The sequence below is a fragment of the Giraffa tippelskirchi genome, chromosome 4 (genome assembly GCF_054371585.1).
Source record: "Giraffa tippelskirchi isolate mGirTip1 chromosome 4, T2T-mGirTip1v1.2.pri, whole genome shotgun sequence".
Classification (NCBI taxonomy): domain Eukaryota; kingdom Metazoa; phylum Chordata; class Mammalia; order Artiodactyla; family Giraffidae; genus Giraffa; species Giraffa tippelskirchi.
Window position 1 is genome coordinate 55,873,762 of NC_137278.1, and position 13,640 is coordinate 55,887,401.

At 40.1% G+C, this 13,640-nt stretch overlaps 1 protein-coding gene across 1 annotated transcript in view; it reads right to left on the minus strand.

Moving 5' to 3' along the window:
• Positions 1–912: 912 nt before the first annotated feature.
• Positions 913–13,640, minus strand: part of EIF2AK3 (eukaryotic translation initiation factor 2 alpha kinase 3) — an 82,988-nt gene continuing 70,260 nt past the window's right edge. The window contains exons 15-17 of the mRNA XM_081592939.1: positions 11,888–11,989; positions 6,101–6,163; positions 913–2,110 (exon numbers count right to left, since the gene is read on the minus strand). Coding sequence (XP_081449065.1) covers positions 1,910–2,110; positions 6,101–6,163; positions 11,888–11,989 — 366 coding nt within the window. The 3' untranslated portion in view covers positions 913–1,909. The remainder of the gene's footprint in view (positions 2,111–6,100; positions 6,164–11,887; positions 11,990–13,640) is intronic.

Genomic DNA, 13,640 nt, shown 5'->3' on the forward strand with positions numbered 1-13,640 from the left:
GTGCTTGGATTTATGAGTCCAGTGAATTTTGAAAAGGACTTGGTCCTGTCAAATCTTTGGGAGAGGACGAGAGGATGCCTATTTAGAACAGGTTCAGTTCAGTTGCTCAGTCGTGTCAGACTCTTTGTGACCCCATGAACCCGCAGCACACCAGGCCTCCCTGTCCATCACCAACTCCCGGAGTTTACCCAAACTCATGTCCATTAGAACAGGTTAGGAATAAGTTTTCTATTTTTTAAAATTAATTTTTATTGGAGTATAGTTGCTTTAAATGTTGTATTAGTTTCTGCTGTACAGCAGAGTGAATCAGTTATACATACACGTATATCCCCTTTTTTGGGTTTCCTTCCCATTTAGGTCACCACAGAGCACTGAATAATAGAGTTCTTTGTGTGATACAGTGTGTGTGTATGTGTGTATACGTGTGCTCAGTCATGTCTAACTCTTTGCAACCCCATGGACTGTAGCCCACCAGGCTCCTCTGTCCATGGAATTTTCCAGGCAAGAATATTGGAGCAAGTTGCCATTTCCTACTCCAGGGGATCTTTCCAACCCAGGATCTGAACCCTTGTCTCTTGCAACTGCTGCATTGTCAGGCAGATTCTTTACCACAGAGCTACCTGGGAAGCCCTGTGCTATAGAATAGGTTCTCATTAATTATCTATTTTATACATAGTATCAATAGTGTATATGTGTCAAGTCCAGTGGCCCATTTCATCCCCTGGCCCTTGATGTCCTTATGTTTGTTCTCTACATTTGTGTCTCTATTTCTGCTTTGTAAATAAGATCATCTATAAGGAATAAGTTTTCTTGAGAGTAGGGTTATGACTCTTTTGAGACCTATGATCCCATTTTAAAATCTGAAAAATTCCATTTCGGAGCTAGTTCCCTCAAATAAGAATCAACCATAAATCATTTCTAAAAGTTTTATTAAACCATTTAGACTTGAAAGAAGTCACAATAGTTAACACACTTTTAAGTGTGCTCTGTACACCACCAACCCAAATGGATTGAGTTCAGAATTTTTATAAATAAAAAATAAACCTATTTACAGTGAAAAATAAAAACATGTTAGCAAGTTAGATTAAACTGTTATCTATAATCAGTTCTGAGACAGTATTAACCTACAGTATTACATTTAAGACATTTAAGATTTCACTAGGTTTAAAAAGTCCATAATTGAAGCAGTTAGTTGTAATACATGATTCGTTTCTTAACTACGGCTTTTTTTCCTTCTCCAAGCCAGAATTTTTGACCAATTTACACAAAAGCTTCATTTTCCCTTTATTGGAGGTAAAAGTACAAAAAGCTCTTAAAAATCTTTCTCCCTAGACTATCTGAGGAATAAAGCTATTTAATGCTACAGATGACTCTAGAAAACTAGCTATATAATTTGTGCTTCTTGTCCTCCAAAATAATTCTGCTTCCTAATTCACACACCAGGGACAAAAATGGAGTCAGCTTTGTTTTGAAATCAGTTTCAAAACCCCCACAATCTCTCTAGAAAACGTCTTTCTAGAACAATATGGTTACCACCATGTAGGAACTTTCATTTTTCTGTACTATAAAAATATTTCCATTTTATAATTCTCTCTATACATTTTAGGGACTGCTTCTACCTCCCTAGGCAAAACGTGAGGACAGAATGCTTGGCCAGCCAGTTTCAAGAGACCAACGAGGGAAAGGACCACACGTGACAGCCCTCTCCTCGACTGGAGCGAAAATCAAAAGTTAGCTCAAATGAGGTGTGTGCTCCAAAATCCAGTTTAAAATCTGATTTAGAAAAGGCAGCCTAAAACGAAATCAAGTGGAGAACCATATTTTCAAGTCTGCAATTTTGGAAAAGCAACATTCCTTTGAAGCAGGCTATTCCGTTGTCACCTGTTAGGGGTGCGAGCGGAACTTAAGGCTAATTGCTGGGCAAAGGGCTGTGGGGGATGCTGGAGTGTCTTGAATGTTTCGCTCCGGACGAGCTCATGGAGCGAGACCTCTGTCTGAGGACCGTCTTTCCTGGAAACTCCAAGTCCTCGAAGATCGCGTTTTCAATGATGCTCGCAGCTTCTGGCCGTTCAGTAGGGGATGGGGACAGCATGTCTTGCACCATGGCATACTGAAAGATAAAAATTGTTTTGTGATCAAGGGGCCACTAAACCACTGCCTAAATCAGGAGTCCACCAAATATTATGTTTCTGTAACTATGTTAAGTTGGTGAGCCAGTTTCTCTTTTTTTCTAAATTAATTTTTACTGGAGTATGGTTGCTCTGCCGGAGAAGGCAATGGCACCCCACTCCAGTACTCTTGCCTGGAAAATCCCATGGACAGAGGAGCCTGGTAGGCTGCAGTCCATGGGGTTGCAAAGAGTTGGACATGACTGACTCTTTACCCTTCACTTTCACTTTTCACCTTCATGCATTGGAGAAGGAAATGGCAACCCACTCCAGTGTTCTCACCTGGAGAATCCCAGGGATGGCGGAGCCTGGTGGGCTGCCATCTATGGGGTCGCACAGAGTCGGACACGACTGAAGCGACTTAGCAGCAGCAGCAGCAGTTGCTCTGCAATGTCGTGTTAGTTGTGTTGAATGTTGTCAAACCTGGGTGTCTGGCATTGCAGGCAGATTCTTTACCATCTGAGCCACTTGATTCCATAGGGAATCAGTTATAGGTACACATATATCCCCTTTTTTTTTGGATTTCCTTCCCATTTAGCTCACCGCAGAGCCCTGAGTAGAGTTCCCTTTGCTATACAGTAGGTTCTCACTGGTTATCTATTTTATACATAGTATCAACAGGGTATGTATGTCAATCCCAATCTCCCAATTCATCCCACCCCATCCCACCCACCTCATCTCACCCTCCCTTGTCCATGTGTTTGTTCTCTAAGTCTGTGTGTGAGCAACTTCTCAACTCTGCCACTGAAATACAAAAGCAGCCACAGACCATATATAAACAGGTGGGCCTGCCTGTGTTCCTATGAAACTTTATTACCAAAACAGGTAGCAGGCTGGATTTGACTTACGGGTCATAGTTTGGCCAACTCTTGCTCCAAGTACACATGGACTGCTGCTGCTGCTGCTAAGTCACTTCAGTCGTGCCCGACTCTGTGTGACCCCATAGACGGCAGCCCACCAGGCTGCCCCGTCCCTGGGATTCTCCAGGCAAGAATACTGGAGTGGGTTGCCATTTCCTTCTCCAGTGTATGAAAGTGAAAAGTGAAAGTGAAGCCGCTCAGTCAGGTCCGACTCTTCTCGACCCCATGGACTGTAGCCTACCAGGCTCCTCCGTCCATGGGATTTTCCAGGCAAGAGTACTGCAGTGGGTTGCTATTGCCTTCTCCATACACATGGACTATTTCAGGTTAATTGGCTGTTTCCTAATATAAAGAGCTCTAAATCACATCTCTGAAACATAGTCTGACCTTTAAAATAAATTCATCTTACAACTGCATGTGAATGTACAATTACTTCAATAAAGATTTCAATTAAAAAATAACCATACCAAATAGAGACACAGAGAATGGACATGTGGACACAGAGGGACAGGGAGGATGGGATGAACTGGGAGAGTAGCGTTGATGTACACACACTACCATGCGTAAAAGAGATAGCTAGTGGGAAGCTGCTATATAGCACAGGGAGCTCAGCTCAGTGCTCTGTGATGACTTAGATGGGTGGGATAAGGGGGCAAATAGAGGGAGATACAAGAGGGAGAGGATATATGTAAATGTATAGATGATTCACTTCATTCTACAGTGGAGACTAACACAACACTGTAAAGCAATTATACCCCCAATAAAAAGAAAAATAAATCATGCCAGTGGTCAGTACCTAGCCCCTTTTCCTGATTTTTTTTGAACCACTTTAATATAACACAGATTCTTGTGAGTCCCCCAGGACCTGATTCACCACTTTGCAAAATATACAACAAATTAATTTTTAGTAAAATAAACTTCACTTTAAGTTAGCATATCTCTATATTGTTATAAAGTTCATTTTTAATGCAATTCTTCAATATACTTAAAATATTGAAAGATCAATTAGACTTTTTCCAATTTGATAATTAGCCACACATTTTAATAAACTTCAACTGAATTTACTAAGAAAATTCAAGATCCATCAGTGCATAAATTTTAAAGTGATGTGTTTGTGGACATAATATAAGTAAACAAAAATTGCAAAAAGAAACTTCAAAAGTTCATTACACACAGTTTTCACCATCAAGACCATTTTAATTTTCCCTTCCCACTATTCTGAATCATTTACTGTTTCTCTGAGGGGTGTAATTCCAACACACAAAATCAGTGGAAATGAATGACTTTTTTTTAAGAAGCTAGTTTTTAAGATCTGTCTCAAATGCACTAAGATAAAGAAATTAATGGCCTGATTATAATGGCAACTTGATTCCTATGAGGGTGAGCTCTTTAGGTTCAGCCTTACTGAAACGCATGCATGTGCTCAATCGCTCAGTCATGTCCAACTCTTTGTGACCCCATGGACTACAGCCTGCCAGGCTCCTCTGTCCATGGGGTTTTCCAGACAAGAATATTGGAGTGGGTTGCCATGATCGAACCTGCGTCTCTTGTATCTTCTGCATTGGCAGGCAGGTTCTTTACCACTGAGCTACCTGGGAAGCCCTACTGAAAGGCAGTTCAGTTCAGTTCAGTTCAGTCGCTCAGTCGTGTCCGACTCTCTGCGACCCCATGAATTGCAGCACGCCAGGCCTCCCTGTCCATCACCAACTCCCGGAGTCCACCCAAACCCATGTTCATCGAGTCGGTGATGCCATCCAACCATCTCATCCTCTGTCGTCCCCTTCTCCTCCCGCCCCCAATCCTACCCAGCATTAGGGTCTTTTCCAATGAGTCAACCCTTCGCATGAGGTGGCCAAAGTATTGGAGCTTCAGCTTCAACATCAGACCTTCCAATGAACACCCAGGATTGATCTCTTTTAGGATGGATTGATTGGATCTCCTTGCAGTCCAAGGGACTCTCAAGAGTCTTCTCCCACACCACAGTTCAAAAGCATCAACTCTGCGGCGCTCAGCTTTCTTCACCGTCCAACTCTCACATCCATACATGACCACGGGAAAAACCATAGTCTTGACTAGACGGACTTTTGTTGGCAAAGTAATGTCTCTGCTTTTAAACATGTTATCTAGGTTGGCCATAACCTTCCTTCCAAGGAGTAAGCGTCTTTTAATTTCATGGCTGCAGTCACCATCAGCAGTGATTCTGGAGCCCAAAAAAGTAAAGTCTGACACTGTTTCCACTGTTTCCCCATCTATTTCCCATGGAGTGATGGGACCAGATGCCATGATCTTAGTTTTCTGAACATTGAGCTTTAAGCCAACTTTTTCACTCTCCTCCTTCACCTTCATCAAGAGGCTCTTTAGTTCTTCTTCACTTTCTGCCATAAGGGTGGTGTCATCCGCATATCTGAGGTTATTGATATTTCTCCCGGCAATCTTGATTCCAGCTTGTGTTTCTTCCAGCCCAGCGTTTCTCATGATGTACTCTGCATATAAGTTAAATAAGCAGGGTGACAATATACAGCCTTGACGTACTCCTTTTCCTATTTGGAACCAGTCTGTTGTTCCATGTCCAGTTCTAACTGTTGCTTCCTGACCTGCATACAGGTTTCTCAAGAGACAGGTCAGATGGCCTGGTATGCCCATCTCTTTCAGAATTTTCCACAGTTTATTGTGATCCACACAGTCAAAGGCTTTGGCATAGTCAATAAAGCAGAAATAGATGTTTTTCTGGAACTCTCTTGCTTTTTCGATGATCCAGCGGATATTGGCAATTTGATCTCTGGTTCCTGAAAGGCAAGGTTGCTACAATCCCCCGATGGGCTGTCATGCAGCATGGAGCAGACTCCTAGCTGCCAGAACAGGGACTACACTCGCACCCCTGCAGTGGAAGGTCACATTCTTAACCAGGGAATTCCCCAGCCTTTGGTTTTAACAAGTTATATATTGTTGGGATCAGGTCACTTTCCTCTTTTAGACCTTAGGTCTCCTCATCTATAAAACTGATGAGTTGACTGCTGACTTTACATCCTAAGTAAGATTTTAAAGAAAATAAAAGATGAGAATTATACCAACCTCACGAGGATATTTTTGAGTAAATAGTGGTGGAAATTTGAGATCTCTTACATCAGTTAGGATCTGAAAAGAAAGAAAAGTGTTACTTATCTTTAAATCCAATTTGATATGTGGATCTGTTTAAACATAGAGATATTTTTTGATACTGTAAGAAAGGCTGAACATTAAGCAGATGGAAAATTTATCAATAGCTTTTCCTGACTTGATAACCTACACATCAGTGCTCCCTGGGCACAGATTTACCTGCCACCAAATCACCAAATAATTTACATATATTAGAACTGGACATGATCCTGACATCTGGATTTTAACTGAAAATGGACTCATCTGCATCAAAAATAATTCAATCATTCATGAACACACATTTGTGTTCTTAAGTGGGTAACTTTTTCTACTAGTCACTAATCACCTGTATTTGATATAAAAGGACATAGTGTTCTTTTTGAGTGAAGAAAACTAAGTCAATTGTGCTAAATTCTGAATATAAAAAATAAACTAGCTTTTTGGGAAATTTTCATACAAACAGGATAACAGTGGCTACTTTGTATGACTGCTTTGAGACTTAAATGAGGTAATTCAGGCAAATTATTTAGCACAGTGCCTTAAACTCCTTTAAAACATTTTTATTACTTATTTATTTTTGGTTGCTCTGGGTCTTCGTTGCTACACTTGGGCTTTCTTTAGTTGCAGCGAGTGGGGGCTATTCTCTAGTTGTGGTGTGTGGGTTTCTCATTGTGGTGGCTTCTCTTGTTGCAGAACACATGCTCTAGGCACATGGGTTTCAGTAGCTATGACACATGGGCTTAGAAGTTGTGGCTCCCGGGCTCTAGAGCACAGGCTCAGTAGTTGTGGCTCAGGGGCTTAGTTGCCCCACAGCATATGGAATCTTCCTGGACCAGGGATTGAACCCGTGTCCCCTGCATTGGCAGGTGGATTCTTTACCACTGTGCCACCAGGGAAGTCCCTGATACTTCTTTTGTAATGCATCAGTTTTGAGAAATGAAAGAAAGCAAGTATGTCTTCATATTTCTTGAGAAATAAGCTAAAATGTACTTAAACAAAAACATGAACTGGGTTGGCATTTGTCACTTCCCACTAAAGGAAAACAGAAACTTCACTAGAAGAATCTATGACGCAGGCCATAGAAGGGAGTGTTTCACCTGCTAATAGGTAGGTCGTACCAAACAATGTGCAGATAAATGTTTGAATCTTGAATCACAGAATTTTTAATCCCATGACATGCTTTTTTTTTTTTTTTAACCTGCTGCCCTTTGAAAGACATCATTAAGAAAATGAAATGGGAGGTCACTGGCTGGAATATATTAGTCACAATACATATACTTGGCAAAGGACTTGAAAAGATGATCAAGGTCATTAGTCACCAGAGAAATGCAAACTGAAACCACAATCTGATTGTATTGTACTCCTATCAGAATATCCCAAAAATGTAAAGACTAAAACCTAAGCGTTGATAAGGATGCCGAGGACCTAGAACTCGCCTACACTGTGGGTGAGAATATAAAATGGCACTTTCTTATACAGTTAAACCACTTACACATAATTTACCAATCCTACCTCCTAATTACCCAAGACTAATGAAAACAGATGTATGCCTACAAAGAGACCAATTTACAAATGTTCACAGCAACTTTATTTATTTATTTATGGCTGCGCTGGGTCTTCTTTGCTACGAACCAGCTTTCTCCACCTGCAGCACACGGGCTTCTCATTGCAGTGGGTTCTCTTATTGCGGAGCACAGGCTCCAGAGTGCAGGCTCAGTAGTTGTAGTACACGGGCTGTAGTTGCTCTGTGGCATGTGGGATCTTCCCAAGCCAGGGATCGAAACCCTGCTTCCTGCATTGGCAGGAGGATTTTCAACCAGAGGACCACCAGGAGAGTCCCACAGCCACTTTATTCATAGGTGTTTCCAACAGGTAAATGGACACAAGAACTATGGTATATATATCATGGAATATTACTTAATAAAAAGGAGAAACTGCTAACACACTGAGTAATGAATGAATCTTAAAACCTTTAAGGTGAGTCAAAGGCGGCAGACACAAAAATGTATATACATGTATGATTCCATTCATATGAAACTTTCTAAGACAAAACAGATTAGTGGTTGCTTGGAATCAGGATGGGGGATGAAAGAACAGGAGACTGACTAGGAAGGAACAAAAGGCAACTTTTGGGGATGATAGAAATGTTCTGTATTTTGAATGTAGTGGTCGTTACATGAAGGTTTAAAAGTATCAAAATCTCATAAAAATGTACAAAGTGGGTATACTGTACTGTATGTAAATTATACCTCAGTAAAATTAGTTTTTCGAAAAACACCTTGGTCAAATCATTGAATAGTCTCTTTTACATTCACTAACAGAATCTCAGAGGGGTTCTGGCTAAACAAGGCAGATTTTCTGGAATTCCCTGATAGTCCAGTGGCTAGGACTCTGCACTCCCACTGCAGGGGGCCTGGGTTCAATCCTTTGTCAGGGAACTAGATCCCATATGCCACAACAAAAAATCAGAGATCCTCTGTGCTACAACTAAGATCCAGTGCAACCAAATAAATAAATACTAAAAAAAAAAAAAAAGAGTAAACATGGCAGAATTTTTTTTTTTTTACTACATTTCAAAGTAAACATTTTCACTAAAAAAACTGCAAAGAAAGGAAAAACATTTTAAATCTTTAAAATGAGTGCAATGGAAGAAAAGATCACATCTTTGGAAAGAGAGAGAAAGTAGATGGAAACATAGTGTAACTACTTTAGCTCAACAGAGAAAGGTAAACCAGGGTGCCCATGAGGGATAAGGCCAACAGATGGGAAATTGCTTAGCTGTGTGGAACCTGCAGGAGGTGGGGGTGAGGGATGAAGATGGCTGTAGGAGAGCTGTCGGAAGTTCTGTATATGAAGTGATATTACATACCCCCATAGGCTACAAAGGGCTTCCCTGATGGCTCAAACAGTAAAGAATCTGCCTGCAATGTGGGAGACCCAGATTCAATCCCTAAGTCGGGAAGATCCTCTGGAGAAGAGAATGGCAACCCACTCCAGTATTCTTCCCTGGAGAATCCCATGGACAGAGGAGCCTGGCAGGCTACAGTCCATGGGACCGCAAAGAGTCAGACAGGACTGAGCAACTAATGCTTTCACTTTTCACAGGACACATAGGTTTGTTCTCTGAAGAAACTGAACCAAGGCATTCCAAACATAGGGCCAATACAGAGGCATGAGGATGAGTCGGGGGTGGGCATGGCAAACAGAACAAGTGAAGATCTGCAACAGTAAGACACTCTCCACCCCCCATCCATCCCAATTCTTTCTCAGGCAGGAGAATGAAGCTTCTTCTCTGGAGAGAATGAGGAAAGTCTAAGAGATGTTAACATGTGAGCGTTCTCCCCCACCCCTACCCCAAAGAAAGAACTGGATCATAACACTTAACAGTCATGTCCACTTCAGGTTTTTTTTTTTTTGGTTGCATGGCTTGCAGGATCTTAGTTCCCTGTCCAGGGATACAATAGGGGTCCACAGCAGTTGAAAGCTCTGAGTCCTAACCACTGCACTGCCAGGGAATTCCCTTTTTTGTTTATTTTTTAATGTCCACTTCTAGTTACCATTTTAGAGCGCCATTCTTAAATATGAACAGATAGGATTGTCAACATGTGAAACACACACACAAATCATTATAAAACTCAGAGATATTAGTAGGGAGAAAGTAAGTGTGACTATAAAGGGGTAGCAAGAGGGATGGAACACTTCTGTATCTAGATTGCAGTGTTGGTTACAGAAACCTATACAGGAGATAAAATACCATGGAGCTATATATAATACAAAGTACCAATGTCAAATTTATGTTGTACTATAATTATGTAAGATGTAACACTTAGGAGAAATTGGATGGAGGGTATCTCTTTGTATTATCTTTGCAACTTTCTGTGTATCTATAATAGTTTCAAATAAAAAGCTAAACAAAAAAACAAACAAACCAAAAGAAAGAGACAGTATGGGGGAAGAAATACATACAAACATATAATTGAGATTCTCAGCAATATGAAGAAACTGAATTCATGTAGAAAGAGTGCAAATGCTACAAAAAAGGAACAATCCTAGACAATAAAAACTGAATTGTCAAAGGAATTAGGAAAGTTAGAAGAACAAGTTAAGGAACTTCTGCAAAAAAAAGTACAAAAAGACAATGATAGAAAATAGGAGGGGAAAAAATTAGACATTTTTAAGAATAAGTCTGGAGTTCCAGGAAAAAACAAAAAAAATTAGAGAAGAATTTATCAAAAAAAATACGAGAAACTTACTAGACTGAAGGATTCATCCCTTCTAACTGGAAGAATCTACCAAGTGCTAAGTATAGTACGTGAGCAGGGGAGTGGGGGTGGGGGGGTGAGCGGGGGAGTGGGGGTGGGCGGGGTTGGTGGGGAGATCTGGAGGGATCTGAGAGGACTAAATTTCATAACGGCACTGATAAAAACTAAATCCCTAAAGCCCTCAGAAAGGATAGAACAGGTCCAAAATACCCCACATAAAAAAAAATGAAGATGCATCAGAATGGTATCAGCTTTTCAGCAGCAGTATTGGAAGCTATAAGAGAATGGGGCAATGCCCTCAAGGTTCTGAAGGAAAGTTATGTTCAATCTAGAACTAGAACCTAGTCAATTTATCAATTATGGGGGGGGGGGATTTTCAGATACCTGAGGACTCTAAATTTAATTTTCCCTCTCATACATTCTTTCTGAGAAATTTACAGCAGAATGTGCTCTAGCAAAATAAGAGAGTAATGTAAACAAAACAAACATGAAATCTAGGAAACAAGGGATCCAAGCCAGGATCCAAGCTGATTAACATTTGGGTTGCTCCTACCTTCTAGTCATTATGAAAATGCTACTATGAACATTTGTGTACAGGTTTTTGTGTGGACCTACGTTTGTATTTCTCTTGGAGAAACAGGAGTAGAACCTCGCAGAAGAACATGGTCATTCCATGTTTACCTTTTTGAGGAAGTGTCAAACTGTCTTACACAGTGGAATGTACCACTTTACATTCCTACCAGCAATGCATGAGGGCACTAATATCTCCATATCCTCGCCAACACTTATTTTCTGCTTCTGTTTTGTTCTATTATAGCTATTCTGGATGGTGTGAAGTGGTATTTCACTGTGATTTTAATTCACATTTCCCTGATGAATAGTGATGCTGTACTTATTGGCCATCTGTAATCTTCAGAGAAATGTCTATTCAAGTCCTTTGTCCATTTTTTAACAGGGTTGTTTGTTTTCTGTTGTTGAACTGTAGTCATTCTTTATATATTCTAGACACTACTTTTAAGACTTTCAGTACTATACTCCTTAAAGGCAATAGTCATGGTTTATTTTGAAAGGGGAAAGAAAACTTAACTATGCTTAGTTTTTCAGCTTTTAAGCATATGATTGTGTGGCCACTTGTTTTCTGGAAAATTCTCTGACCACCACCATTGCCCCTACTCTCTCACCCTGTGGTTCCCCTAGCTTTGCCCTTAAGAAAAATTTGAGTGCAAGATATGGTTAAGTTATGATGAATTTAAGCAACAGCAAGCAACAGACAATTCACCTCAACAATTTTTGAAGACTGAGCTTTCAATGGAAGCAAAGAGTCTACAAATTCTTTCTCTTCTACTTGCAGTTAACAAAGTTGCTGGTATTAAGAATAACTTATTTTTCTTTCACAATTCATTCTTTTGTAAATTGAAGAGTATTTTCTTCTGCCTTTTTTGAGAGGAGGGGAAGAACTTACCCTGACCCTTTCCATCTGAGTGCCAAACGGGTATAGTAATTCAAACAGAATGAGGCCCAAAGAAAAGATGTCCACTTTATGAGAGTAGCTGTTGCCATGAATCTGAAATCCCAAATAAAGAAGATTAGGAGAACATTCACAGAAATAGTATCATAGATGATCATACGGCATGAGTGAATCCCAACACTGACTTAGTCCCTACTTGGTTTAAATGTAATCCTGTAGGTAAAAATGTTAGCAAACAGTTAATCACCTCTGAAGCCTCTTTTCTTCAAGTCACCCACAGCAAGAGTAATTAAACTACTCAGCATCACAGAAGGAAGCCCAGGTATAGCTCTGAGATATGCATCAGTAAAATAGGCCCAGCGGAAGCCAGGAGACAGGAAAAGCTGCCCCCCTACCCCTGAGGTGAAGTTTTTCAAAGCCGGCACTATCTAAAGCAAATCTCTCATTTCTGACCATCTTAGTCCTCACCTAATTTTATGAGAAAATCTTCCAAACCACTCATCAACTGTGGTTAGCCCTCATTAATTACAGCACTTAATTATGGACTTCTCTGCATTCTCGGTTGTATTTTTCATGTGTGTTATTTCTTACTCTTCACAACTAGATTATAAAGACCTGGAGGGAAGGGAACTGCTTCTTTTGTATTCCTACCAACCAGAACTGGGCTAAGTAGAGAGAAGGCCTTCAGCAAAAACTTATTTGCTAAAAGGAACAAATGAATTACAACCCAACAGACTTTTAAACAGTCTCATTCAAATTAAAAGTGACCTCCTAGGACTCATAAGAAGCCTTTCGTTTGGGAAAATGAAACTAGGCACATAACTTGACGCTTAGCAAAGGCCAAGGAAGGCCGGAATTTTGAGAAAACTCACATCAATATTTCTTTTTATTTAGTTAGCTTTTAAATTTTTTGGCTATAGCATGAGGCATGCAGAATCTTAGTTCCCCAACCAGGGATCAAACACGGGCACCCAAAAGTGAAACAATGGAGTCCTAACCACTGCACCACCAGCCAATGCCCCAAGATCTGTTTTTAACTCTTATTTATCTAAAAATGCCTATTTTCTTTTACACGAATGACTTTTGTCCAGAAACATGATTTGCAGGTCATAGCTATTTTTCATCAAAACTGTATTTATTGGTTTATTGTCTTCTAGGGTTGAGTGTTACAGAAAACAAGCTCTTTAAGCTGTAACCTGTTTTTTTCCCTACCTAAATACTTTAATACTATTTTTCCTTTATCTTGAAATTCAAGATGTCTAAGTACAGGACTATATAAAAAAAGGCAATTGAATTAAAAAATGAAAATGTTAAGCATGAAAAAGAATACACTTGAATAATGCAAACAACTCAGGCAGTCTAGAAGGATACTGTACAACAGTAAAATAAAGGCCGATTCCTATGACTGGTCTCTAATAAAACCTTCCAAAGATAGTCTAATCCATTGGTTCTTAAAGTGTGGTCTATGGATCCCTGGGGATCCCAATATCCTTTCAGGAAGTCTACAAAAGTCAAGACTATTTTCACAATAATTCTAAGACATGATTTGTCTTTTCATTATGTTGACATTTGCTCTGCTGAATCTTAGCACGAATTAAGGCGGTGGCACCAAATCATACTAGTAGCAGTTATGTTCTTCAGTTTACATACTGGGGGAGTAGGGTGGGAGAAAAAAGCAAGCAAGAAAGAAAAAGAAAGAGAGAAAGAGAAAAGGAGAAAGCGAGAGAGTGAGAAAGAGAGAGAAAGA